The sequence below is a fragment of the Amphibalanus amphitrite genome, unplaced genomic scaffold (assembly GCF_019059575.1).
Source record: "Amphibalanus amphitrite isolate SeventyFive unplaced genomic scaffold, NRLGWU_Aamphi_draft 000035F_arrow, whole genome shotgun sequence".
NCBI lineage: Eukaryota > Metazoa > Arthropoda > Thecostraca > Balanomorpha > Balanidae > Amphibalanus > Amphibalanus amphitrite.
The window spans coordinates 1150282-1175815 of record NW_024881531.1 but is presented as its reverse complement, the minus strand read 5'-3'; the positions used below and the strand labels follow the sequence as shown (position 1 = coordinate 1175815).

General features: G+C 51.5%; 2 protein-coding genes across 10 annotated transcripts in view; one reads left to right on the top strand and one right to left on the bottom strand.

Moving 5' to 3' along the window:
- Positions 1–15084, top strand: part of LOC122371345 (charged multivesicular body protein 4b-like) — a 69052-nt gene extending 53968 nt beyond the window's left edge. For 5 of the 9 annotated variants that reach the window (XM_043347643.1, XM_043347619.1, XM_043347650.1 and 2 more), the window contains exons 6-8: positions 12547–12663; positions 13599–13827; positions 13874–15084. In XM_043347643.1, coding sequence (XP_043203578.1) covers positions 12547–12611 — 65 coding nt within the window. In that variant the 3' untranslated portion in view covers positions 12612–12663; positions 13599–13827; positions 13874–15084. Of the gene's footprint in view, positions 1–12546; positions 12664–13598 lie in introns of all 9 variants that reach the window. The other 4 variants (XM_043347610.1, XM_043347602.1, XM_043347628.1 and 1 more) reach the window with 1 other exon arrangement.
- Positions 4813–8307, bottom strand: LOC122371287 (GTP-binding protein REM 1-like). The gene is made up of 2 exons (XM_043347473.1): positions 8149–8307; positions 4813–6606 (listed from the first exon to the last, which is right to left on the bottom strand). Exon 2 carries the CDS (start codon positions 6582–6584, stop codon positions 5256–5258), a length of 1329 nt encoding a protein of 442 aa, XP_043203408.1. The 5' UTR covers positions 6585–6606; positions 8149–8307; the 3' UTR covers positions 4813–5255.
- Positions 15085–25534: the final 10450 nt, after the last annotated feature.

The window sequence follows — 25534 nt, the reverse complement described above, 5'->3', positions numbered from 1 at the left end:
AATTTGCCGTAAAATTTCCACATAAAAAGATAATTTGAGTTTTATGTGCATTCACGAGCTACAAATGATGACACTTGTGTGGCAGCCCGCGGTGTGCAAGAAATAGCTAATGTCTCGCCAAAAAAGTGTCTGTGGACCAGAGATGGACGGTTTTGCCGTGGGGTACTGAGGCTGCAGGCCTTAGTTGGCGGAAGACCGCCACGCATCCCATCGGCAGCATTTGCCTCATCCCCAGCCGTTTTTCCACAACAACAAATGTCATCGGCTCTGGACTTATTGGTATGAATAAGCAAGTTCCATATTCGCGCAACGTATCACCTTTCAAGTGGTACTATATTACTCGTACATCTGTACTTTTGACGGATTGTGAACTTGTTGCTGACGAGTGACGGCAGTTCCAGAATCCATATTGAAGGTCCTAGTTTGTGATAGGTTTCAGCTCGCATTGTGCTGACGAGTTGATGTAATGGCTTTGCTTTGCGGATACGCCGGTGGCTTGTTAAGATCCGGTTTCTTCTATTGAGGAGGAAAGTTAAGTCGCAAATTTTCGGCCAAAGTTTTCGACGGTCTTTAGAGGACAGATTTTCTATAGGTGCAGAGAGAGAGAGAGAGTTGCAGAAGTTGGGAAGAGGTGGAGATGGGGAGACGAAAAAAGCATTGTCTCCCGTGCCGGTGTGCTGGGTGATATTGCGATGCTGGTATTACGGAAAGCTGCTGGATTTGCATGATGAGATTGCTGTCAGCCTGTTATGAGCTTATGAGCTGTCCCTATCAGCCCCCTGTTTGACAATGTGATGGCGGACTCCCAACGTGATTCAGAACTCGTCTCTATTCTCGTCTGTCAATATTGAACTTTCCGAGAGCCTCTGACTGGGCCGAGCCCCGGCGCCGTTCGTCGCGCTCCCATCGGCGTCCAATGCCCATCACATCACCTACCCGAGCGGTCGGCCGTAACTTTGACCCGGCCCTGACCCTGGCCGCGCCGTGACCGAAATGGCCCGCGGCGATTTCACGACCTTAAACTCGTTTCTGGTCGCCCTTTTACGGTCACCACGTGGGAAAGTGGTGTCTGCAATGCATTCGGTGCGTTCAGCGACGTATGTGGCTGAAGTTGTGTTTGTGTTCGGATTGGTAATGGTCATTGGTTAATGCAACTGCGCGGATACTGATATTGCATCAGTCGATCACGCACAGTGCGGTCGGACCGTGTTATCCTGTGCAGACGGTCGTCACCTCGCTGAGTTCAATTGCCCAGCGTCAGTCTGGGCTGCCTCACCCAGAAAGTCACCGTGCGGACACCTGACATGTCACGGGGGTCGGGGACGACTGGCGCCGAGCCAAAATAGCGCGTGCCATTGCATCACCCGCTCGATACCGATACCAGCCGGGCGGCGACTCGGACCAGACCTGCGAGCCTCCGCCGATTGGGCTCCTGGCTGGGCGGCGTTTTGTCGCCGGTTCTGCGTCGTTTGCCACCGGTTCGGTGTAGGTTTTGCCGTGACTGCTTTTCCATTTGGAGACGCCATACGGAGATTGTGTAGATGTTGGTCGGGGACCCGGAGTGGCGAGATATGCTGAGGATGCGTTCTAAAGCTGCTACATTATCTAGCGTCTCAGGACTGAATAATTCCTTTCGTTGAATATCGCCATATGGCCCACCAAAAGACACTTACGTCAGAGGCAGACTGGCATGGCTGCCAGTTCTTACTTGATTCCTAACTTAGGAATTCTGAGAGACAAAATGTAGGTACTGCTGTTAGTAGCTCACTGCTTGCATTTAAGTCAAGGTTTACATATTTTATCTTTATCTACTTAAATTTTCTCAACATTTTATTTTGCCAGTTACGTAAATTAGTGGTATTATTAGTTCCAAACCGATATCATATGATTTAATTGCATTATATCTTGACAAAAGACCCCCGCGGTGGCAACACTATTATTGCTGTTTTGTCGATATTTAGTCCGTGTATAATGTTTATTCCTCGTTCGCCATTTATGTAAGCTAAGCATCCACAATTTTTACCGTGCACCGTCAGCAGTTTGGCCATTGTTTATCGTTCTCATCTCGGACGTTTCCTCCCGGTCGGCTCTCTTTTATCTACGCGTGTGTGCCGACTCAGCCCTGTAAATTTAGCCGCCCCTTATCTCGGCGTCGTCCGATGGATTTGTTATTACGCAGCGCGTGGCGACGGGCCCTGATTTAAATGTGCCGACTGCCGAGCTGGTGTGATCCGGTGAGCTGTTTCCGTTGCCTCTGTCACTCGGTGGAGATAGGATGGCTCGATTTGCTTGAGGCGCTGGCTCCGGAGACCGGGCGGGGTGTCCCTCTGCTGGGCTGAGGGAGGGGGATATACCGCCGGGGATGGTGGATTGGCTGGGAGTCAGCTCCACTTGGACTTCCACTTCTAATTACGCCCTCCCCCTTCATGATGACTTCCGTGTTCCCTGGCCGCTCTAATTGGGTCCAACTCAATCAAGTCCGCAACAAACCTTGCCGTAACTCATCCAATAGTTCCCAAATCACAGGTGGATGGGAGGGGAGGGTTTGCGGGAACACACATCGTTTCCAGCTGACACATTTTGAGGACGCCAGGTCACATTTCATCACATGCATTTGACTGCTTTCAGGGAGCAATGGATCTTGCTTTGGAGCAGAGGTCAGCTGGGGATGTGTCTGCAAATATCGGTTGAAAATTGAAATGTAACGGGGCCTTTCAGGAGCCTGGGCTACGTTCTGTTATCTCGTCTTTCTGTGACCTTACCAATGCAGAAGACATGTCTCACCCAATCCAGTGACCTCCAAACGTCTCCCCGGGAGACACCACTGTAACGACCTGTGGTTATCGGTTAATGGTGCCGGGTAATAACACGACTACACGCAGGGGAGTTGTACCGAGAACATCGTTACGCTCAGCTCTGTGCGGTCCCAATGTGAGCCCGCTGTGGCTTCCTAGGAAGACGGACAGTAAGAGAAAGAGAGGGGGGATTCCCGCAGTTTTGCCGTCCTGCGTGATCGAGCGGTGTCCCCGTAGTGCGTCCCTCTGCGGTCGAGGTGCTCATCTTCCGGATGAGTCCACCCACGTGACATGTCAGATGTGATGTGTGACTGCGTGACCGGGAACAGTCAGCGCGGTGAGGGTGATCACGTGACACAGAGCACGGCGCTGTGCGTCGACTAACGAGCGTTGGGCCGTTGGAATGATGGCTGATGTGGCTCGCAGGTCAGCGGATGGTTGTTCCGCTTCCTGGACTTGCACACACCTGACCCGTGGCCAGTGTCGTACAGAGTGGATGCGTAATCCACTCATGATTGATAATGATCGATTGTAATGATTGGATAATTGGATAATGGATAGTCAGTAGTCACCGATGTGACATCGGGGAAACTGATCGGGATATTGTCATGCCTGGCTGCGTATGGATGTATTTTCACCTGTTTTTTTCTTTGTTTCTCGCCGCCGATTTGCTTCTTCTGATCGGACTATGCTCTCTCCCGATCAGTTGATTGTCTCCCTTTCGCGGTAACTAGCAAATCCTGGTTGACATATCGTCGCTCCCGGTAGGTGTATGTATTGTCTCTCCAGACCGCCATATGCCCCCACCCCCCCCCCCCCTCCCCGTTTGTGTACCGGTCGCGGTATGGTCTCTGGCGGTACAGTCTCTCGTATCGTCTCCGCTGACCGTTGTATGGGCTGTCTGTAGAGTCTCTCGTATTGTCTCTGCTGACCGTTATGTGGGCTGTCTGTAGTCTCCCGTATTGTCTCTGCTGACCGTTATGTGGACTGTCTGTACAGTCTCTCGTATTGTCTCTGCTGACCGTTATGTGGGCTGTCTGTAGAGTCTCTCGTATTGTCTGTGCTGACCGTTATGTGGGCTGTCTGCCGGGCGGCGATATTGTGTCCGTTGCCAGCCGCGCCGCTTCCACTGACGCCGTCTGATTGCTCGTCGTTACGGTCAAATAGCTGCGCCGCTCGGCACGGGCCTCTATTGATTGTACCGACGACCAGCCGGCTTTGTGGCGGACCGGCCGGCCACTGACCGGCCCCGATTGGAGGCCGGGCGTGGGGAATCGGGTGCCAAAGTGGCGGAAACCCACCTTCGCCCATGTCTCTAGAGGGAGAGAAGTGTGGACGATGGTCCCAGAGGCGCTGCGTATGCTTACCCTCTGTATGATTATCAGTCAGCCGGTCTTCGGTGCCAGACCGGGCCGGCATTCCGAGCAGGACCCAGTGGCAGTGTATGTGCAATGTCAACAGAGTCAGACAGCCGGAAATCGGCCGCTGTTGACCCGCAGAATGATGTGCCGGCGGGGAGTGGGCGGTGTCGCGTCTCTCAGTCACCTCACGGCGGCTGATTCGATTGGGTCGCGGCGCGTCCGACTCCTGCCGGCTCTCATCAGGCGTCATTAGGGCGGTGGCGGCGCAGAAGCCCCGTGCCAAGGACGCGGCCGGCGCTGCCAGAGTGATCGTCCCCTGTCTCCGGGGACGGCGGCGGTCACGGCGCCGCCGGTGGGTGGCGACGTGCAGTGTCGCGCTGTGGCGCAGTGAGACGTATTGTGGCGCGCTGCGGCGTGGTGTGGCGTCAGTAAAAGCCCCGGCTGCGGCACCCAGCAGATCGAGCAATATCGCCTTTCACCGCGCCATTAGTGGTCTGTATGAGGGCTGATTTGGCCATAGAGCAGCAACTCTGCCGTTGGCCGGTCCCAGACGGCGCTCCCCGCCCACGCCCCTGCCATCGGTAGCCGTCGCGATCATTCAATCAGTAATCAGTTGGCTCTTCGTCGCCCCAAGCAGCCATCAGTACACACTTCTTAGCAGAATATATTTATATATACGGACGTGACTTCTCACAAAGTATATATACGGACGCCCTTTTCCGCGAACAATATATACGGCTGCGATTTCCCCACATGCACACATACAGTGCTCAGACAGCGCTCGCGGTCGACTGCCTCTGATAAGCGCCGCGTTGTGGGCCGTTGCCGGGACCGACCCGATGGCGGCACGCGGCGCCATACCGCCGGCCGATACTGCAGTAACAGGGCGTACACGAGCCACGCGGACGACGGTCACGGGACAGAGCACACGGCGGGCGGCGACGGCCGACGAACGGCGATGAGCTACACGGGTAAACACACCGCGCGGCGCGGTTCGTATCGTTCTCGATTCATAACTTCATCACAATGTCACGGGACGTCTGCGAGCGTCTTGTTGAGCTCAGCGACGAACACTCGCGGCGCGACGGCGGCGACGTGTCTACGTGAACAGATTCTGGCACGACTTTGAGTGGCTCTGACGGTGGAGCAGCTTGTCGAGAAAGCCGAGCGACCCGCGGCGCCGCTGGCAGCCGCGTCCCGCTCCGTCGGCCCTCAGACGCAGCTGCGAAGCCAAACCGGCCAGCAGCTCATCGACGCGGTGATTCATGCCGCCGGAGCACTCGATGAACTTGCAGCCGTGCGCCATGGCCAGGTGTCGTCCCTCTGCCGTGGAGACGACCCGGGCGCGCACCAGGTCGGCCTTGTTCCCCACCAGTATAACGACGTGCCGGTACATGGCGCCGCAGGTGTAGAGCCGCAGCAGCAGCGAGGCCGCCTCGCTGAAGCTGGCCGCGTCTGTGACGCTGTAGATGACTAGGAAGGCGGAGACGGGTCCGCCGGCGGGGCCGGTGTCGGCCAGCTCCTCTAGCTGCGCGCCGGCCGGCTCCTCGAATACCAGCCGAGTCTCGCGCTCGTCGACGTACACGGTGAGAGCCGGGGCGCCGCCCAGGCCGCCGGCCGTGTCGTAGCCGTTCATGTACTCGGAGGAGAGGAACTGACGCACCAGCGCCGTCTTGCCGACTCCGGCGCCGCCCAGAGGAACCACGTGGTGGATGGCCGGCGGGGTGGGTGTGCTCGCCGGCGCCGGAGGGCCTGTCGGCGGTGACTGACTGAGGGCTGGCGATGTGCGCCCGCTGGAGGTCAGCGAGGAGGCCGGCGTGGTGGGCGGCGTGCTGTGACGCGGCGCCAGGTCGCGTGGCGTGCTGTCCCCTCGCGATACCACGCCGCGGGATGTGGTGACGAACGAGCGCACCCGCGCCGGCTCGACGTCTGGCGAGCGGGCGGCGGCGCGGCGCTGCGGCGCCGACGCCGTGCTCGGGTCCAGCCAGCCGGCGTGACGCTCCGGCACGCGGTGGCCGCGCGTGAGCTGGGCGCGCCGCGCCGGCACCGCTACGGAGCTGGAGCGCGGCCGGAACTCGGGCAGCGCGAACTCCTCCTGCCAGTCGCGCAGCACGGCCGCCGCGCGGCACGGCGACGCGGCCAGCGAGTGGCGCGAGTTGCGCCGCGCCGCCGCCGCCGGCGAGCCCTCGTCGAATGGTGACGGCGACGGCGACCGGCTGGCGCACGAGTTGGGCGGAAACGTGTCGACGCGGCGCGCGGCCGGGATGGGCCGCGGCGAGGAGGGCCGCGCGGGCCGGCTGCCGACGCGTGGCTCCACCTCCAGCTGCGAGGAGCGCCGGCGCAGGTGATGCGGCGCTCCGCCGGCGCCACCGTCCTCCACCCAGCAGGCCATGGCGTGCTGACCGGGCCGACCCGTGTCGGCGCGCATTCACGCGGCCCGCTGCCCAAACCTGCCGGGGGAACGGGACGGGGTCAAACACTGGAGGAGTGACTCGAGTGTAGGCAGCGCCTGGATGGCTTAGGGAAATGTCTGAGGAGGCTCTTATTGCTAACTTCGCCCGAGCATCGTTGCGTAATTTAGCTCCCGAGTGTAAAGGGTTTCCAAAGTGGCGAGATGTTATTGGCAGCTGGGCTCGGCGAGAATTACCGAGGGATTTTAGTTGCGCCTTGATTGTGGTGGCTCGGCACGAGCGGTAAATGCATCCGTCTCGTCTTTCTCGAGCTGTGAGAGAAGCTGTTAAATACCCACTCGACAAGTCTGGAACCTGCAGCGGACGCAGTCTAGAGTGCCTAGAAGTGATCTGCAAGTTCTAGCTGAGAGCTTCTGGGAATGGATTAGCTCGGTAAACGTTTTTAAGTGAAATGTGGCTGCGCCGAACTTTTCTCTCGCTTTTTCGACCAGAAACTTTTTCTGGAGCTTTATACGGTCGTATTTCAACGTAGACGTATCGCAAACACTCCGGAATTTCTTCGCATTCCAGCGAAGTGGTTGACGAGAGCTGCTGCTGAGACCCATTGCTGCTCTAACCATAATTGCTTGATGTTCGTAACACTTGTTAGTTTGTCTTGAAATCATGCCATGTTTTCAACAAATTTTAAATTTTTACAAAGTCGTTGATGCTTCTGCAACCTGTCAGAGCTTTCTCTGGGTGATACGCTCTCAATAATTCTCAAAACATGCTTATGGGTTTTATTTATTCTAAAAATGTCGTAAGCACGCTCTCATCTTTCAGCTATTCACTATGATACATCGCCCGTCCCGTTTGATGTGTCGAATGGATGGGGTCTTGCTGGGCCCGCACGCCAGGCCGCCAAACCACCATGTCTCCGAACTCTGCTTATTTGATACTGGTCGTCAGATCGCTCATAGCGCATAAAGTACCAGCTGACCCCGAAGTGTGAGTGATTGCTCCCGCGGGACGAGGGCTGGCACCGGGCGAACCCCGAACTGCGACGGATATTGATGACTTGGCGACGTGAGCTAGTCAACAGATGGCTGCCGGCTATATTCAGGTGACGTGAGACGAAACGGCTCGCACTTCTGGCTAACAGGCTGGAACGCAATATCAGCGGACGTAATGTACTGCTGAAATGTAACTGCAGTTATTGTGATTGAGCTCGTAATCATGTCAAAGTATTCACGTATCACCATGTACGGAACCGACCCCCGCAATTTTCGTGCTTCATGCATGTAGTTCCAATTACCGTTGAACGATGCTTATGCTTCTTTAATGAACGTTGAAAGAAAACGAGTGAAGGTGAGGCTCAGCAAAATTATTCTGCCGTTAGAGCTTGTGCTAAGCTTTCTTAAAACAACACCGTTGCAAGCTGTTGCATAATTAGGGCACTTTGAAGAACGATTAGTGGCTGAGACCCCGATAGATTCGACTGGACTGAAGTAAAAAATATATCATTTCGCTGTAACACTATGCATCTGTGTAAACGAGAGCAGAGTGTTCACAGCTCATCAGGTTGACAGTGGCGGGACCCACCTGATAAACTGCTGTCCTCCTGCCTTCTTCCGGTTGTTTGGCGATCACTCGCCGCCGCCGACTATCTCTCGCGCTTCTCTGTCCCGCTAGTCGTTCCCAGTGAGCGGTGCAGACACCTCCGGTCGGGGAGCGTCGATCGGGCGCGCGCTGCCGCCGGGACCGACGGCCGTCGAATGCGCGGCCGCTGTCGGTGCCGACGGTGTGACCGTCGGGGCGGCCGGATGCTGCGCCGCCGCGCACCACGCCGCGGCGGCGGGCTCGTCAGAGGAGGGGCTGGTCCACCGGGGACGGCGACTCCACCGGCCCCGATGGTCCGATGGAGATGAATATTAAAGCGATGGGGAGCGACAGCCGCACAGACGACCTCCGGACGTGTTATGAATGTTTAACAGCCATCGGCCGATATTGACACGTGCCCTGATGGGCTGGCGCACATCTGAGCCGCGCCCCCGGGACCCCGCTCCAATAGAGAGAGCTGTCAAGAGATGAGCGACCGGCCCGCCCCGGCCCGGCCGGGTGATTCAAATGTCACGCATGTCGCCGCCGGCTAACTCGGTTCCCAGCGGCTTTGTACCGCCAGAGGAACTCGCGTTTGCTCTTAGGGTGGCGGTAGGCTTTATGGTCGCCTTGCGTGCGTGGAGAGACGAGTCGGGTGGGTTTCAGTGGAAATCGGCGCCCGCTGCGCTGGAGCAGCTGCGACCGGAGGGACCAACGCAGATACTCCCACTGGAGAAAAGCCTCACCGGTCTGAGGTTTAGAGCTGGTGATGAATTGCGCGCCGTGGTCTCTAAATCATGGATGGAGTCTGAAAGTGGGAAGCGTGTGGGAATATGCTGGAAAGCTAGTAATCTGGTTATTAAGAAATACTTTCATTTTTAACCACCCTTTTAAGATGATGTTGAGATTCAGAAAGCATACCAGCAGCCATGATCAATGTGAAGACAAGGTGTAAAGCCGTCATGGGGGTAGGTGTGTGACTACACAGTTCGCTGCTTTAGGGGCATTCCATGTCAACCGGGACAGCCAAAATCGGCCACCTCTGCGATTTTGTTCAAACTTGGTATACTTGTTGGCAATTGGGTGAAACCTCTGAGGGTCAAAGGATTTTGTCATATGCCCTCGGGCTACAGAGATACAAGCCGCTAAACTTCTGCTTTTTTAGCAGAATTGGACGTGTATTGCAATCTTGAAAGATCTATAGCTTCAACATTTTTGAAGCTATTAATTTCAATCAAACGGAAACGTGAACACGAGGAGTTATGCTAGTTAAATTTGGTAATTTTAACATTTTTTGGTGATTTTGAATTTATTTTATTTTGAATTAATTTCTTAAAATCTAATTTGTGAAAAATGGGTACCCTTCGATTTTGCTCAAATTTGGACATTATCTTCCACCACACGTAAGGCATACGTGCTGAGAAAATTAGAGTGGGCCAACGATAACTTTGGATGATATAGCAACAAGTAGTGCAACGTAGCACGGGCGATGGAAGGGGCGGATTTCGCCAACCCCACCTGTTTTTCGCCAATAACTCACGCCATAACTATTATATTAACGTCAAACTTTCAGCATCTGTCCAGAATTGAATTGCAAATCCTCCTGTGCAAGCAATAGGTAAATCGGTCCACAACTTTTCTAGTAATAGCGGTGTTAAGTCAAACATCTTGCCGGAGCGGCGCGGCGGCCGGCGTCGGCCGTTGCCGCCTGAATGGTAGACTGTGCCGGCGCCGGACGGTTCCATCTTTGCACTGCGCTTCTTACCGCTGAATATGATCGATTCGTGTCAAATTTTGTGTGAAGGCTTAAAAATGTACAGGCAAACTAATGGTCAAATAAATACGAAAACCAACTGGTAAAAATTGAATTATTAGGGTGCAAACACAATCTGTGACTGAAACGTTTCCCGCGTCGGCCGATCCCCGCGCCTTTGCCGGCGACATCTTACTCTTAGCAGGCCACTAACTGCCAAATTTATGGTTAGATTATCTAAAGATTCTCATAACACTACAAATGTCGTAAAAAGGAAGAAATAGGAAAATCGGCCAGTAACTCATAGAGCTATGGGCGTATAAACGCAAAATAGTCACCATAGCAAATTTCATCACGATTAACCTCATTTGATCTTGAAGATATTGATCTAGGGCCATGAAATTGGCACACGATAAAGTTCCCCACCGCCCCACCTACAATTCAAATTCCGTTTTTTATACCTTTTTTGGCTAAACCGGGCCTTTCTCCCCTAGCGCTGGGAGAGTCAGGCGTATTTCCTTTTTGCAACCAAAGAGAGGCGCTGCCCGGAGAATGCCCAATTGCATCATTAAAAAAACTGGCTTACATCTCCGCGATGACCAGCTATCTCCGTGGCTTAGTAGTTAGTGTGCCGAGTGTACCCACCTCGTAATCTAAAGGTGGCTGGCTCGTGGCCGGTTAGCCTCAAGTGTTTAAACACGCATTCGTTTTTTAAGTAGCATCTGGCCAGCCGGCAAATGTCGTGAGGGCTAATGTTCGTATCTAAGTAGCATTTGGCCAGTCGGCAACTGCCGTGAGGGCTGTACATATTTACGCATGTTAGATTAGGTCAGGTCACGTCAGGTCAGGCTAGGTTTGCTTTGGTTTGGGGCAGAAAGAAGCATCTCCGGGTAGCGCCTCTCCTTGGTTGCTAAAACGAAACTCGCGAGTGCCAGACATTCCGAAGTCCAAAAGGCAGTTACGTAGACGTCGGCCCATTCTGGATTTTTTATATGATGTAGCTAATGTATGGGAGGATGAAATATGTAAAAATCAGCAAAATCGAAGGGTACCCATTTTTCAGAAAATCAAAATTTATTTTTTGAATTTTAATTTAGTTCATTAATTAGCTAATTATGTCAATATTGTTATCCTCAAATTAAAGCCTGATCTATTCCCTCCATTTCACACTTTGTCTCATGGTGATATGTCTAAAACTTCAATGGTTATGACGCTTTAAAGATGATAATGTGCCTTGCCTAGGTCAATGTTTGATGACGTGTATCTCGGAAACGTGACGTCATATCTTGACAAAAACATGTCTCCTTTCTTTTCACATATAGATGAGTAGTTCCACAAAGTTTCGCAAAAATCGGAGGAGGTGAGGTTCAAAATGGTCATTTTTTGTCTCACTTGACGTGGAATGCCCCTTTACCGCTGTACTGCTGTGTTTACTGATAGCCGTTGTATATGTCCACAAGTATCCCCCTGTCATCACACGTGCCATTTCTCTCCCTTCCATCTCCTGCCCTGGTTGGACACGACCGGTGGCTCCTCGATCCGACAGCTTCATCAGGCAGCGGCTCGTCCCTGGCCGGAGGCTGTCCCGTGAGGGTCGTCCCTGGTCGGATGCCGTCCGCTGAGGGTCGTCTCTGCTCCAGGACGTCCGCACCGCCACTGGCTCGGTCCGGGAGAAGCGGGCGGTCAGCCGGGCCGGGGAACACCCACGGGTGTGCGTGGGAGCGTGCTGGTGGGGTGGCATTGGAATGAGAGAAGGAAAGATATTGGCATAATAAGTTCTCTTCAATGCGCTTCGCTAAATTGATGAGAGCTAGGACCGTGGAGAGGGATCGAAGATTGTGAGGTCTGAGGGCTTCAATCCCACGAGCTGACGCTCAGGAAGGAAGCTCTCATCTCACGCCGAATGGCTCTCTGCGAGTCCCACGCCACTGTGTGGCAATATGTCACCGGACGCCTGGTCCCTAGAGGTCGGGTCGGGTCACGGAGGCGCGTGGCTGGCCAGACCCCGTGACCTATCAGCGACCTTTGACACGGCGACACTCTCCGTTTATCCGTTTGTTCCGTCGTCTGGAGCCTTCGTGGTGACCTTTGGCTTCGTTCCAACCACAGTCGGTTGCCATAGAAACCGCCCAGGTAACGACAGCACAGAGATAAACAAAGGTGAAAACTTCGACCCGCTGCCGCTGCGTGGCCAGCGAACCTCGTAATCGCAACATTAGGGGTTTTCCTTCGTTCCTTACGTGAATTTATTGCTCAAAGTTCGCTGTGTTCGCAACAATGCGTTGCAAGAATGTGTTGTGGTATACGGAGTCGATGGATCCATCACACATGACAGGTTACGAACCTGTAACATTTGTTCCCCGACCCCTTAATGTATGATGGCAGTCAAATGACACTGCTCTGAGAACATAACTTAAGCTTCTTATTTATGTTGTTTTGTCATGTATCCGTTTTCAGATTTGTAATTTATTATTATACACGACTCGCTCCTATACCCGTGTTATTTTAATGTCATGTCTTGTTATTCTACACTTGTCCCCGTCTTTCATCATTGTCACTGTGGCTTGTGGTTCCACGTTATCTCTACGACCTCTGACCCCGTGCCGACATCTATACTGACCCCCCCCCCCCCTCCCCTTTCTCGACAGGTGCCAAGGCCAAGAAGGAGGAGGACGAGGACGACATGGCGGAGCTGGCCGCCTGGGCGTCGTAGGCGGCGCCCCGGCGCCCCGACCGACGCCCCGCAGAGTGCTTTATTCCAACGCGTGAGTCGCCGCCCTCGGCCCACAACATCGGTTGATGGCCCACTGCACTTAGACCACTGGGTGTTGGCGTTGAGAGTATGGTGTATCGTGTGCATTTACTGAAACTTTGTGAATTGTAGCCGGTATCGTTATCAGAGTGGGATGATACCGCTCCCTGAAAACTCATAGGCATGAGTGGAATTTTGTCACTCCTACTGTCTGCTGATTACAGCTTGGAACGTAATACCGTTATGCGACAGACATATGTACACCGTGCAGCTAGATTTATTAGACTGGTTTTGTCGGAGCTCACAGAACGTTGGGATATGCCATTTGATGTCTCATTTGTAATGGTGGTGTAAAATTCTGTTCACAAGTGTGCTGCCTGTGAAGGGATTAAATGTTTACGCGGAAAATATTATTGTTCTGTTTTCAAAAGAAGCATTGCTCTTAATGTCGCTAAAAGCCGAGAGGAAACCAATTCTACATTTTCCAAAAGCATACCATTTTTTGTTTGGCTGGGTTAGGCCCTTTTGGTCTATTGAGCCCTCAGGGCTATGAAATGAGAGGACACGAGAGACATAGTGCTGAATAGGCCACCGACTGCTGCGCCGCAGTGGCTGAATCCATCCCGTAGGGACGGGAGCGTCCCAATTTGTCACTCAGGTCACTCGGGGGAGTACCGGTCTGCTCCTTTGAGACCCGCCATCCGTCTGCTGTCCGATGGGAGGACTGTCGGCTCGGCAGAGGTTCTGTGAGAATGGGGACGGGTTTTCTTAGGATAGAGGACGAATCTGGGTAGTTACTATAGGTAGGTACCTAAATGTTGCATTATCCCTAGGTCAGAGAAATACATATGTAGATAAAGATTGGCTTGGGTTAGTGGGCTAGTCTCAAAATTTAGGACTGTCTTATTATTATTTGAAATCCACCCTAACAACTCTCTCGTGTTGCAGATATGTACTCGAACAGCCACGTCTCTGTATCGGCTTCTTTACTTCAGCGCTATGCAGTCTGGCCAGCCGTCGCCGTGCACGGTCCAGAGGTGGGTGCTGCCATCTAGTGAGGATACGGTTAACCTCAACCTGTGCGCTTGGCCGCTGTACGACTGTGGCGCTCCGGTGATGTGTGTGATTAGCAATTTCTGCCTTCTCTTCACGAAGACATCAAACTTGGCGCGGCTCGCGACCTGCTCTATGTTTCTCAGCAAACATAGAGGAGACAGGCGTTATATGCACCGGGCCCCCGGCCTAAGGCCGAGAGAGACGAGTTCTTGTCATGACCGATAGATGGCAGGGAAGAGGCGAACAGTGCGAGAGGCGCACCCGGGCCCGTGGCACGTGTGAGGGAGTCCCGACCGGCCAGCCGCGAACGCAGGTGGCTGAGCACAGGCAGTGTGTGATCCCGGTTTGTTGAAACTGAGTCGTGCGATGCAGTGTTATTCGGTGGGGGTCTTCTTCGCGACTGCTGAGCGTCGTTTCGCCCTGCACGCGGCCATTTAACATAACCATTAAATAAGTTCACTGCTTGCACCGCTTATAGAAGTGCTGACACGGCTCCTGTGAATCTTTGCTGTGTCGTCTGGTGATCACGCGTTATGTAGGGGCTGACGGTGTACTAGTGTCTGAGTGCTCTCGCTCTTCTCTCGTTACTAAGTATTGTCTTACCGTTGATATTTGGCTCACAGAATCAGATAGGACTGCCGCATTGTGTTGATTCCCTTATACGCGCACGCGGGCCTTGATTAGGACTTTCTCGAGTTCATGGCGTGTTCAGAGACGACGTGGTGGTTGTGTTTGCCGTCGAAAGCTGAACGTCTGTGAGGACTGGCCTGCCGCTCGGGTGTTGGCTGTTGCTGGTGTTCAGGGCGTCTGCAGTCATGAGCAGTTCGCTGTGTGTGTGGTGTGCAGTCTCCCGATCGAAGGCTTTAGTCTGACAGTCTGACCAGAGTCAGAGTCCGATCACTGGGCCTAGGAAGACTCGCCTACACTGGGGATCGAACCGACGGTGCTCGCAGGAGTGCCAGCTTGGCAAGTATCAACGGAAGGTGCAACATCAAACGGCGTGCAGCGGTCGCATGTAAACCATGACCGGCGGGGGACTGTGCTCTATGGCCTTCGGTCGGTTATCGCGTGAAAGAGTGTGAGAATGTGGGGCGCGAGTGGGATTGAACAACTGGGACACTGTATGACAATATGATCTAAACGAAGATTGAAGCGCGATCTTGTGAGAATGTAAGACGGGGGACTCTATAGGTTGATTTAACCTAAAATAGGACTTAAGTGCGATATTGCGGGATTGAAGCAGTGAGGTCTGTAACTTGTACAGTGACGATGTAACCTAAACGAATTTCAAAACATTTCGTGAAAAGGATGAATGGCTAGATGACCGCTTTGTGACAATTTAATCCAAACGCGAGGGAATAAAGCCAGATAAATAGTGTGCCGCTGTTTTGAGTAAACTCTGATGGTTGAGAGTGGACGTGACGTTTAAATTACCAGAATGAGCTCATGGAAGGGGCCAGTGAGAGAGTGACAGCCCCACTCAGTGGGGCACAGACAGCACAGTGCCCTAGTAAACACAAGTATAAACAAATAAAAAGCAAACCCCGAAATGAATATCCGAAGAACTTTCACTAATCACTCGCATGCAAAGTTTCATATTTATTTTTAAATGTCAAAGGTTTAGAGCAGGCCATAACCCAATGTGCCAGCTGAACGTCTTTCTCCCTTGCTGTGCAAGCAGCGTCAAAGGAAGTGGTGTCTCCATTTAACATATGGTACTTGGACGATGCGGTTATCGGAGGTGACATCGAAACGGTTTGCCAAGATTTGGAGCGTGTGATCCCTGCCTTGGCTCGGGTTGGTCTTGATGTGAACCCCAATAAATGTGAGATCATCCTACCGAGGGCATGTTCGAAGAAGAAGCGCGAAGGTAATGTTTTTCAATTACACCGGCTCATCCCAGGTGCGACAGTCACAGAAGAATCAGAGGCCATAATGCTAGGAGCGCCTGTGACTGACGAAGCTGCTGAAGCCGTCATTACCAAGAAGTACGAGGAATTTGACAGAATGGCCGGTCGTCTACAATACATTGACAGTCATTCTGCTCTATTTCTGTTAAGAAACTGCATTTGGATGCCCAAGTTGCAATATTTGCTGCGCGTATCCCCCTTTTACCGCCAACTGGAACTGCTAAAACCACTGGACGAAAAATTGAGGGTGACAACATCAACCATCACTAACGTTCACTTCGACGACAAGACCTGGAAACAGGCTAGCTTACCGACTAGGTTTGGCGGCCTGGGCCTACGACGCGCACAAGACCTCGCGCTGCCCAGCTTCGCTGCCTCCTTGAATCACTGCTTGCCGTTGTTGACAACAATACTGCCAGGAGAGCTCCATACCAGCATGGCCAAGGAACGTGACCAAACCGTTAACGCCTGGATCCGTGCAGCCGACAACGCAGCTCCTCCAACTGGTGACGCTGTTTGCAGCCAACGCGCATGGGATTCTGTGCTGGCAGAACAGACTCAGAAGTCACTGCTGTCCTCCGGGAACCAGTTGGATCAAGCCAGACTCCTATCCGCAGCTGTGCCGGAGAGCGGCTCCTGGCTGCATGCCGTCCCCTCTGCAGCCCTCGGCACGCTACTGGACCCCGAGACGCTCCGCATCGCTGTTGCCCTGCGTGTGGGAGCCGATGTTTGCCAGCCCCACCAGTGCCGATGTGGAGCGCGAGCGGACAGCAGAGGTCATCATGCCCTGACCTGTCGTCTGAGTGCGGGACGTCACCCCCGCCATACTGCACTCAACGATGTGGTCAGGCGCGCTCTGCAGACCGCTTGCATTCCAGCGATTCTAGAGCCAACCGGCATCGACCGCGGCGACGGCAAAAGGCCCGATGGCATGACGGTGTTCCCATTCGCTGAAGGGAAGGCAATGATTTGGGACGCAACTTGCGTTAATACGTTTGCAGAATCTCACCTCCCGTCAGCCGCCACCTCAGCCGGCGCTGCAGCTAAGGACGCTGAAACGCGCAAATGTCGCAAATACGAGAAGTTTACCACACGTTATATGTTCCAACCAGTGGCATTTGAGACGACAGGTGCCTGTGGTCCCTCGACCAGAGCCTTTGTGAAGGAATTGGGTGCGCGCATGGCCGCAAACACCGGGGACCGTCGGGAGCAGGCATGGCTGTGGCAGCGGTTGTCATTGGCCGTTGTTCGTGGCAACGCTGCATCCGTTTTACTGGCCCCGGCAGCTGATGATTGTGGCGATGGTGATGTGTATGTGTCTCGTTTCGAACAGCAAGCTCCAGAAGTAGCCTCTGAGCCAGAGCAGTACATATCTCCCGAATCGCCTCAATCGCAGAGCTCTGATCTGTTGTTAGAATTGCTTTCTATTGATGTGACGGAGGTAGGAAAATCGCAGTCCTCAGAGAGAAAAGGAAGATCATTGTCCAATTCGTTGCAAAGATATAGGCAAATATTCAATGAAATGAAAGAAAATTATACTGTTACCGAAGATCGCGACATTATGTCTGACCCAGATCTAGCGCCATACTTGTGTCGCCGTCCATGCTAGTTGATGGGCTTCCACCTACCATACTGGTCTGATGTACCTATAACTTGCTTTGTGTAATTAAGAAAACTCCAATATAAAAAAAATGTGCCAGTAATCTGTAATAACCACTCATGCTAGACGGTCGAAGCATCATGTGATGACATGCTGGCCGTATCAAAAGACAGAGCTCCTGCAACAGCCACGTAACTATATGCTCCATGGCCTGGTAATTAGCTTACAGGCCGTTTGGCTACTTACTGTAACGATCGGTGGCGACTTCGAGCGAGTCAAATGGTCTTACTCCCCCCCCCCCTCCCCTGAAAGATTGAACACGTGTGCTCCTCAATAGCTCCTCCCCGCCCTGTTACTAGCCCTGAACCGCTAATGGAAAGTTACAATGAGGTAACTGGCTGGCAAGCTACTGCGGTGTGCTAAAAAAAAATGCCCGTTCCTAGGGCGCAGAAGTCGGTATGTAAAAATCAAATTTAATATTTTTATTGGTATTTGCGTCCAAGCCAATCGTCTCTGGGACGTCGAAGATTTTTCCTTATTGTACTGGCCGTGGCACTGGTATTGTGCATTGTGCATCACACGTCAATGAGTGGACGTTATGTCCAATGTTTACGCCATTTAGTACAATAATTATACCGTGAACTTGCGCATTCTGCTCTGTTGTACAATAAGAAGTTGCATGCAGTTTATTATTTCTTATTCTGAGACTTTATTTCCTTCAGCATGACGACGCTCTACCTGCCATTTTGAACAAAAGAGCTAGCCGCATGCCTAAATTTTACGATCAAAGTGTAGCATTCACCCATCAGCGGTATTGTTGCGCTGTATTCGAATGGTCAGGCAATAGGCATCCTACAATGGAAGTGGCCATCGGTTCATGCTCTGGAATGCATGTTTCATGTAAATCTTTTTTATACTTATTACTAACATTACAGTGCGAATGCCGCTTGATGCTCGTTACTTGTATTTTAAAGAATTCAGTATCAGTCGAAAGTCGAAGATCAGTAAGGAGGATCTAGATCGCTTCACTGCTATTGCTGTGTGGATGTCGATAGCGTGCATGATGTAAGTTATAGCCAACGAACGCATAAAACGTAGCTTTGCAGGTGTTTCCCGTTTATTTGTCGTCGGGTTCATTCCACGTGACTCGGGTTTGCGAATAGCATGTCCTCTATTATGGACGGACATTATCAGACACCTTCTGCTCAGATGTAACTAGAACCTGCCGCACCTTCTGTACTGGTTCTAGTAACCTTAGAGGGCTCTAGCAATAGTATTTATTTGACATGCATTTTAAGTGTTTTTCTTCTGGATTTATTTGACATCCTTCCATTGTAACTTTTGAATCGTGTCCGGCAAATGCTCCCCAGTAATTGTGCTGGTAATGGCCAAGGTTTAGCTGCGTACCGGTGCACTCATCTTATATGCAATTTTATGGCCTCGCTGACCGGTGCGGCGATAACCCTTGTCAAAGTTGGTCAAACGGTTTAACCTATTAACCATGGCTTTAAGCAGCGGTAAGCGAGTGCCGAACATAGTTTGGTTTTGTTCGCTGGTCAGTGGTCATGTTATTGCTTTGTGGCTGTTTCATCGCAGGGCTGAGGTAGTTCATGTTACTACTTTGTGGCTGTTTAATCGGTCAAGCGGTATTGCTGGATCAGTGTGTAAGCCCTGGCTGCGCACTGCCCACTCCACACTGCACAACACTCTGATGACTGTTCTGGGAGGGGGCGATTTTGTCGGTGTTGAAATACGCAGTCCCAAATCTGACCGATACTGGTCAAAAACTGAGCACACGAACACAGCTCGAATAAGCGAAGACTCGGGAACATTGCTAAAATCGTTGATTGATGCAGTCGTCTTTCCAACTTTCGTATCGAATTTGCAATAAACAGATACATACGTCGATGTAAAAGGTGTTAATTCGAAACTTAAATACCAGTATTGCGCCTTTTGGGGCGACTAACGGAGCGAGCGAGGGGGTGAGTCTTGCACGTGCGAATTCGACAAATTCGACAAATTCGACAGGGCTTTCGAACGCCGTTTGAATTTTGCGGATCCGTCCAGTAGTTTCGGAGATACGAGGGGGGGACAAAAATACCCCCCCCCCCCACCAGGTCGCGGGTTAACAATCATTTTCAGTAGACCCCACCAGGGCGCAGGTTAACTAATCACTTTCAGTCTTTTATTCGTAGACAGTTAATTATTGTGCTCGGTCATGAACATCAAGAGTGTAAAAGACATGGAGAGGGCCTAGACTTTTCACACCTCACATTTATGAGTAACACCACACGTTCTCGTACTTACACCTACAAAGAGTACTTACAATTTAATTGACATTTCGGTCTATTCTGAGCTACATAATTTATCATAAACATTTTAAGAGCAGTGGACACATTCAGCAAGCACATTTAGTCGAAATTATAGTTGAATACGTGACAACGGTCGCGGATGCTCGCTAATTAGCACAACACCATGGAACAACAGCTTCTCTTGTTTTGGGATAAGATACCTGGTAACATAGCCCGCGCTCGACTTCCATGCTACGCACTGCAACCGACGAAAGGGTTTGGCGAACTGCAGCTGGTGGCGACTCGGTGCTCCGCAGGCTCTTAACCTCGATCGCGCAGCTACCGACTGACAATAAACAATTACGCTGGCTGAACGATTTCCTTCATCATCAAACTCGGCCACGGAGATCAGAGATAAAGGCATGGGCTTGCGAGTATTCTCTACATATGAGAAGTGCGTTTACCACACCGAGAACGTCTGAACTTTGTGTCCAGTTTGCTCTTCCAGTACTGGTTTCAATAGAGCGTATACTTGCAGATCTGCGTCAGGTTCTCGCTGTTTGTCTTTGGAAAGTCGACCCACTTGCCGGTAGAGTATCGGACAAACACACCCAGGTCAAGATCCACCTTATTGTTGGGCTGATCTGAAGCCCAGTTGGTGAAGCTCACCAGGGAGCCGTCCACCCAGCGGAACTGGTAGTTCGGTGTGGTGGTGTCGGCACCCAACGAAATGCTGACCTGGAGTACGAGGGCTGGGTCGGTGATGGCAGGGTGCTCCAGGCCGATCCAGGCGCGCGAGTACCCGTTGTCTTTGAACAGTGTCCAGATGAAGTGGTTCTCGGCGGCCGTGTGAACGGATGCGAGCCGAGCGCCGGCCCGCAGCGCGCCGCAGTGCCTCTGAGAGTCGGCCCAGGTCTTGGTGAGGCTGGGGGTCGTCTCGGTGGTGTAGCACGCGCTGCCGTAGCGGCTCCAGCCCGGCTCGCAGCGCGGACACCGGCCGGCCGCGGGCTGAGCGCCGTAGGCACAGGTCAGCAGGCGGCACCGGCCGGCCGGACACGACACGGTGACACAGTCCCGTGTCCGCGAGCAGAGCAGCGCGCAGTGGACGCAGCTGGCCGCCGGCCGACTGGCCACCTCCTGGTGGGCCGGGTCCTCCCAGACCACCGGCTCCAGGGTCCGGTGGAGCATATCACAGACACCCGGCGAGGAGACTGCCAGTAACAGCAGGAGCAGAGACGCCGACAGCAGGGACATGGTGCGGCGGCTGAGGGAACCAGATCCTCCTGTAACCGCTGTCCGTACCACGATGGCGCAGCGTCTGCAGATTGGCCGACTGACACCCGCGCCAACAGGTGCTTTGTTGCTTCCGTTGCCATGTGCCAGTCGCTAGGACACAGCGCATTCAAAAGCCAGCGGCGGTGACTGACAGTGACTTTAAGGAGAAGCGTGAGACGTTGCGATGGAAATGGGTGATATCATGTCGGGAACTTTATAACTTCGATGAGATTTCGAATTTTTTTTTTAGCGAGGATGCATCTTATGTGCGGCGAACTTCAAACGTCGTTTTGTTAACAGGTTGTGGCTTTTGCTCTAAGTAAATAAGTAACTTTATTTAGGAAGTAAACCGATGCGTAAAACAGTTAGGTTTAGTTTGTCCTTATACCTCCTATTCCCTTATTATATCTTCTGTTTTCATATTCGATGGATGTATGTGAGTGAGTGAGCAGATGCACATACATCATGTAGGGGAGAGTGGGGTAAGATGCCCAGGGTGGGAAAGACGCCCAACCCCCTCTACCGGCAAAACCAGGCAAAACAAAAAATCAAACCTGAAAATTAATGTTCTTAGCGTAAAGCGGAAACCTTCCTTGTATACTACACAAAAATTTGCCAAGCTCAGTTGGGCAACGGTGGGCTGGTGCATGGTTGTTTTATATGTGCTGCTTTCAAAAAAAAATATTTTAGTGTGAAAACATTGTGAATATCAAAGAAATTGTAAAAAAATAGTCCCTTGCTATTGTCGTGAAACATTTACCTATATGCGTGTACTTTGCCTCAACTAGTTTGTTTCAGGGTGTAGTTTTAGTGCTAACAAAATGTACTGATTGAATGTTAATTCGGTGCCTAAAGATGCCCCCTGACCTGATAGGGAAAGACGCCCCCCTTAATCCGTGGGCTGCCCTTCAAGGAACTCGTCGAATCATTTAGTACATACATACTTGTGAAGAAAGACAAAAGTCGATTTGGGACTATTGAGAGTCCAATACGGTCAGGTGCTCGCCATGTCGGTCTCTTGGCCCATATGCCTACTTTTTGGGCGCCTATCTGACTCTGAGAGCCCTCACGACGGCCTCTGTGGGCCCCATTATTGGCTCCGAGGCCCCTCACGACACTCTTTGCGAGATCCCGCGCTGGCCCCACGGGCCGCGCTGGCATGTGAGATCCCCAGCCCACGATGGTCTTGAGAGCCTTCAAGTCTCATGAAGACCTATAAGGGCCCACAACTGTCTCCGAACGTCACCACGGAGGCTTGTTTGGCCACGCTGGACTATGATGCCCCCCCCCCCCCCCCCGATGAACTCTGAAGCCCCTTGCGACGACTTTTTTTTTTGCCCTTATGATGGCGTTTAATTGCCTACCGCAGACTCGAATGTAACTGATTCGTTCAGGCAATTCACGTGCCCATTTTAGTCACTTATAGTGCGGAGGGGCATCTTACCCAACCGCAGGGGGCGTCTTTTCTACCCTCTGGGGTAAGATGCCCCCTTGCACTTCTTCAGGAAAATTATTAATAGCAAAAAAGTTATCGTATTTCAAGCACAAAAGTGTGTTATTTTGTGGAGAAAAATGATGTCGGGTTCCGTTGAAACTCCAAGTTTTTGCTTTCCGATTGTCATTTTCGAATGACATTGCAAACCCCAAGCAAACCCCTGGGCATCTTTTTCCACTCTCCCCTATGTGTACTGTGTGAGTAATGGATTCGCAAGCGAAGGAGCCACATCTCAAGTTTTTTTTCTTAACAGTCTGATAAAGATATACCGCTTAACTGATCACAATACCTGTTGCTTCGTCACACATCGTGTGTTTATGTTATCAAGTCGTTCAGTTTTCTGCTTCTCGCAAACCACATTCAATCATCAGGTATGTGACGACCGACCTGTAAATTAAGACGGTCATATGGAGAATCACGATGTGCGTTTTGAGTGAGTTATTTAGATACGATTCATCTTCAGACAGCGACAAAATTTCTGTCATTCTAAGTTTGTCTGACGACTGAACGCTATTCCAGCCCATCATAAGTTCAGCTTGGCTTCACCGAGCATAACGAAGAGGCAATCTGCCTCAGCACGCCAACAGCGCTACAGTTCAGGGTGGCACGGCCGTAGAGGCAAGCAATCCTAGTGCGCCATCTACGCGAACGGTCGGCTTGTACAGATGTCGCTAACAGCGTCTATGACCACGTCTTGCAGTTGCCAGTTGCAAGCAAGGAAGGGTGCGATCACGCACAGTACCTACTACGCTCAGATCAGTTCAGATGACAAGATAAATGCGCGCTCTAGAACGGTCATTTTTATACACTTCTCCGCGTCGATATATTACGCTCGGATCACCGTATTTTTCGTGATCAACGGCATAGGCGGCGGAACGGGGAGGGCACCGGGGCACCGTGCCCGCCTTGGCTTTGATTTTGGCATTTTAACATTAGCCCTATGGGCGTTGCATGGAAAGAATGGGACCAAAAGTCGGCAGTGCCCCCCTTAATTGAAGGTGTTCCGCCGCTACTGTTGATTACTACTACCGCTGATTACTACTACTGTTGATTACTACTTCTACTACTACCGTTGATTCAACGGTGTCCGAAAAGAGTTACTTCTGTCCTTTAGGTAAATTCAATGCTCAGGTCACAAGAGGTAATCAGAGGTTAGGTATAACAGTGTGCAGTCAAATGACGCGAAGTGACTAATTCCAGTAATGTTTCAAGATCTTTCACTCATGTTTCTTCATCTGACCTAAGGTCGACGGCTCGGCTTCCGGAGACGAAAATCTGTATGTGTAGACGTTTTTTGGTGGAATTAAGACTTGCTGCACAAATTCGGAAGGACATCGATTTTACCAGTATCGTCATTCATTTGTTGAGGCCCGTTGAGTGAACTATAAATCTGACATTGACAGGTAAACTAAAAAATTTGCTAGTAGGTCAAGGTCGTTTTCTGACTAGGAAAGGTAATTTTCTACCCTCCCTATTTACCTTATCTACCTTATCAGGCATATCTTTTGTGTGTTGAATCGCATCGTGAGTAAGTTGGTGCGCAAAGCGAAATGGTAACGTCCCATGTTTTCTTCTCACTCTGTAGCCCTTTATTTTAATATTTATCCTCGCGAACCAAAAATCAGTCGCCGAATCGTGGGCTAAGGTAAGGCCCTAAGCATTGTCTAACTACATGTAAAAAGCTAAGCTTCCTCTTATTTTTCTTTCTTCGGGATGGCGTAACATTTGGCTCAACGCACAGTTGAAATCACACAAATGTGTGATTGATTGCATTATTGATGCCAACTGAGCGTCAATAATCAAAAGTGACTTTGTAAAGCTACTCGTAAAGGAAACGCATCGGCTGCAATATGGCAGTCAACTTTAACCCGCGCCGTGCTGGTGGTCTGAATTTTCTGTGGCCTGCTAGGGAAGAGGGTGTTTTCGCACCCCACCCCCTCTACCTCCGCTCCCGGACCCGCGGGCCACGTTGAGACACGCGGCAGACGGCGTTTGAAAGCGCGGTCAAAAGTAATGAGGAAAGTAGAAAGTACTTCAACTTTTAGGCAAAGTTAAAGGTCAGGTCACCAGTAGTCATCAAAGGTCAAAATTACCTCTCGACAATTTTCGACAAATCGACGCATAACTCGGGAACGAATGTGTAGAGCTATAGCGCTGTGGAAAAGCACATTCGATAGTTCCTTCTGAGTAGTGTTCTCAGATTTGATCTAAAACGGTGTAGCTTCCGGAGGGCAAAAACTGTAAAAATCGACGTTTTCGCTTAGAACGGGTTTTTCTTACTCGCTCCGTGCTGATGAACTGAGTTTTCCGTGTCGTGCTGGGGGGGGGGGGGGAGGGGGCGTTTTCACGCCCCTGTCTAACTCGGCTCCTGGGCGACGTAGCGACAAGCGATGAGCGGCAATCGAAAGAGCGTAAAAAATAATGGCGGAAATACTTCAGTCATTTTTAAGGTCAGGTCAAAGGTCAAGTCCTCAGAGGTCAAACTTTGTCTTTTTCAACAACCTTCAAAACACCCGACGGCTTACTCGGGAACCAATAGAGCTACAGCGCCGCGGAAAAGCGCATTCGATAGCTCTTTCAACGCTCTTTCGCCGGCACGTACTCAGATTCGCCCTCAGGTCAACGGTTTAGCCTCTAGAGGGCAAAAATTTAAAAGGAATGCACAATTTATTGACCTTGAAAGGCCGTTTTGAAAATTTAACCTCAGGTCAAGGTCATGACCTGATCGGAAAAGGTCATGTTGTATATCAGTCGACCGGTATCGTCGAATTGAACACATCTGACGTGTTTTCACTGCTCTAGCACGTCTCTATAAAAAAAATACAGTAAAAAACTGCTGGTAACCTTCATGACCTGAGATGACCTCAGCGGCAGACAGAGGGGTCACAGGTGCAATTTTCCGATTCAGTGTGTCATTTTCACCTAAGAGCTTATGTTTGAGATGGTTTAGAACGACATTCGTTCAAAAGAGGCGCATCTTCAATTTTTTTTCGCAGTGGCCTAGGCCTGATGGAGAGGTCACAAAATTAAAATCGGTGAAATGCTATACAAACAGTGACGGCAATGTTTTATCAGAAAAGACGGTGATAATGGCCGATTGTTTACATTAGTCACGCATACAAGCCTAGACGCTGTACCGATAGACACACCGTTTGCTGCTTTTTCACTTGACGTGGAAAAAATTGCCTCGACGTTACGGATGACCTGCCGGAGCTTCCTTCGTTTATCTTGTCCTGGGGTTTAGACGTTACAGTCCT

Excerpts from the sequence above, each read along its gene's own strand:
- LOC122371287 (XM_043347473.1), bottom strand. The coding sequence starts at position 6,584 with ATGCGCGCCGACACGGGTCGGCCCGGTCAGCACGCCATGGCCTGCTGG.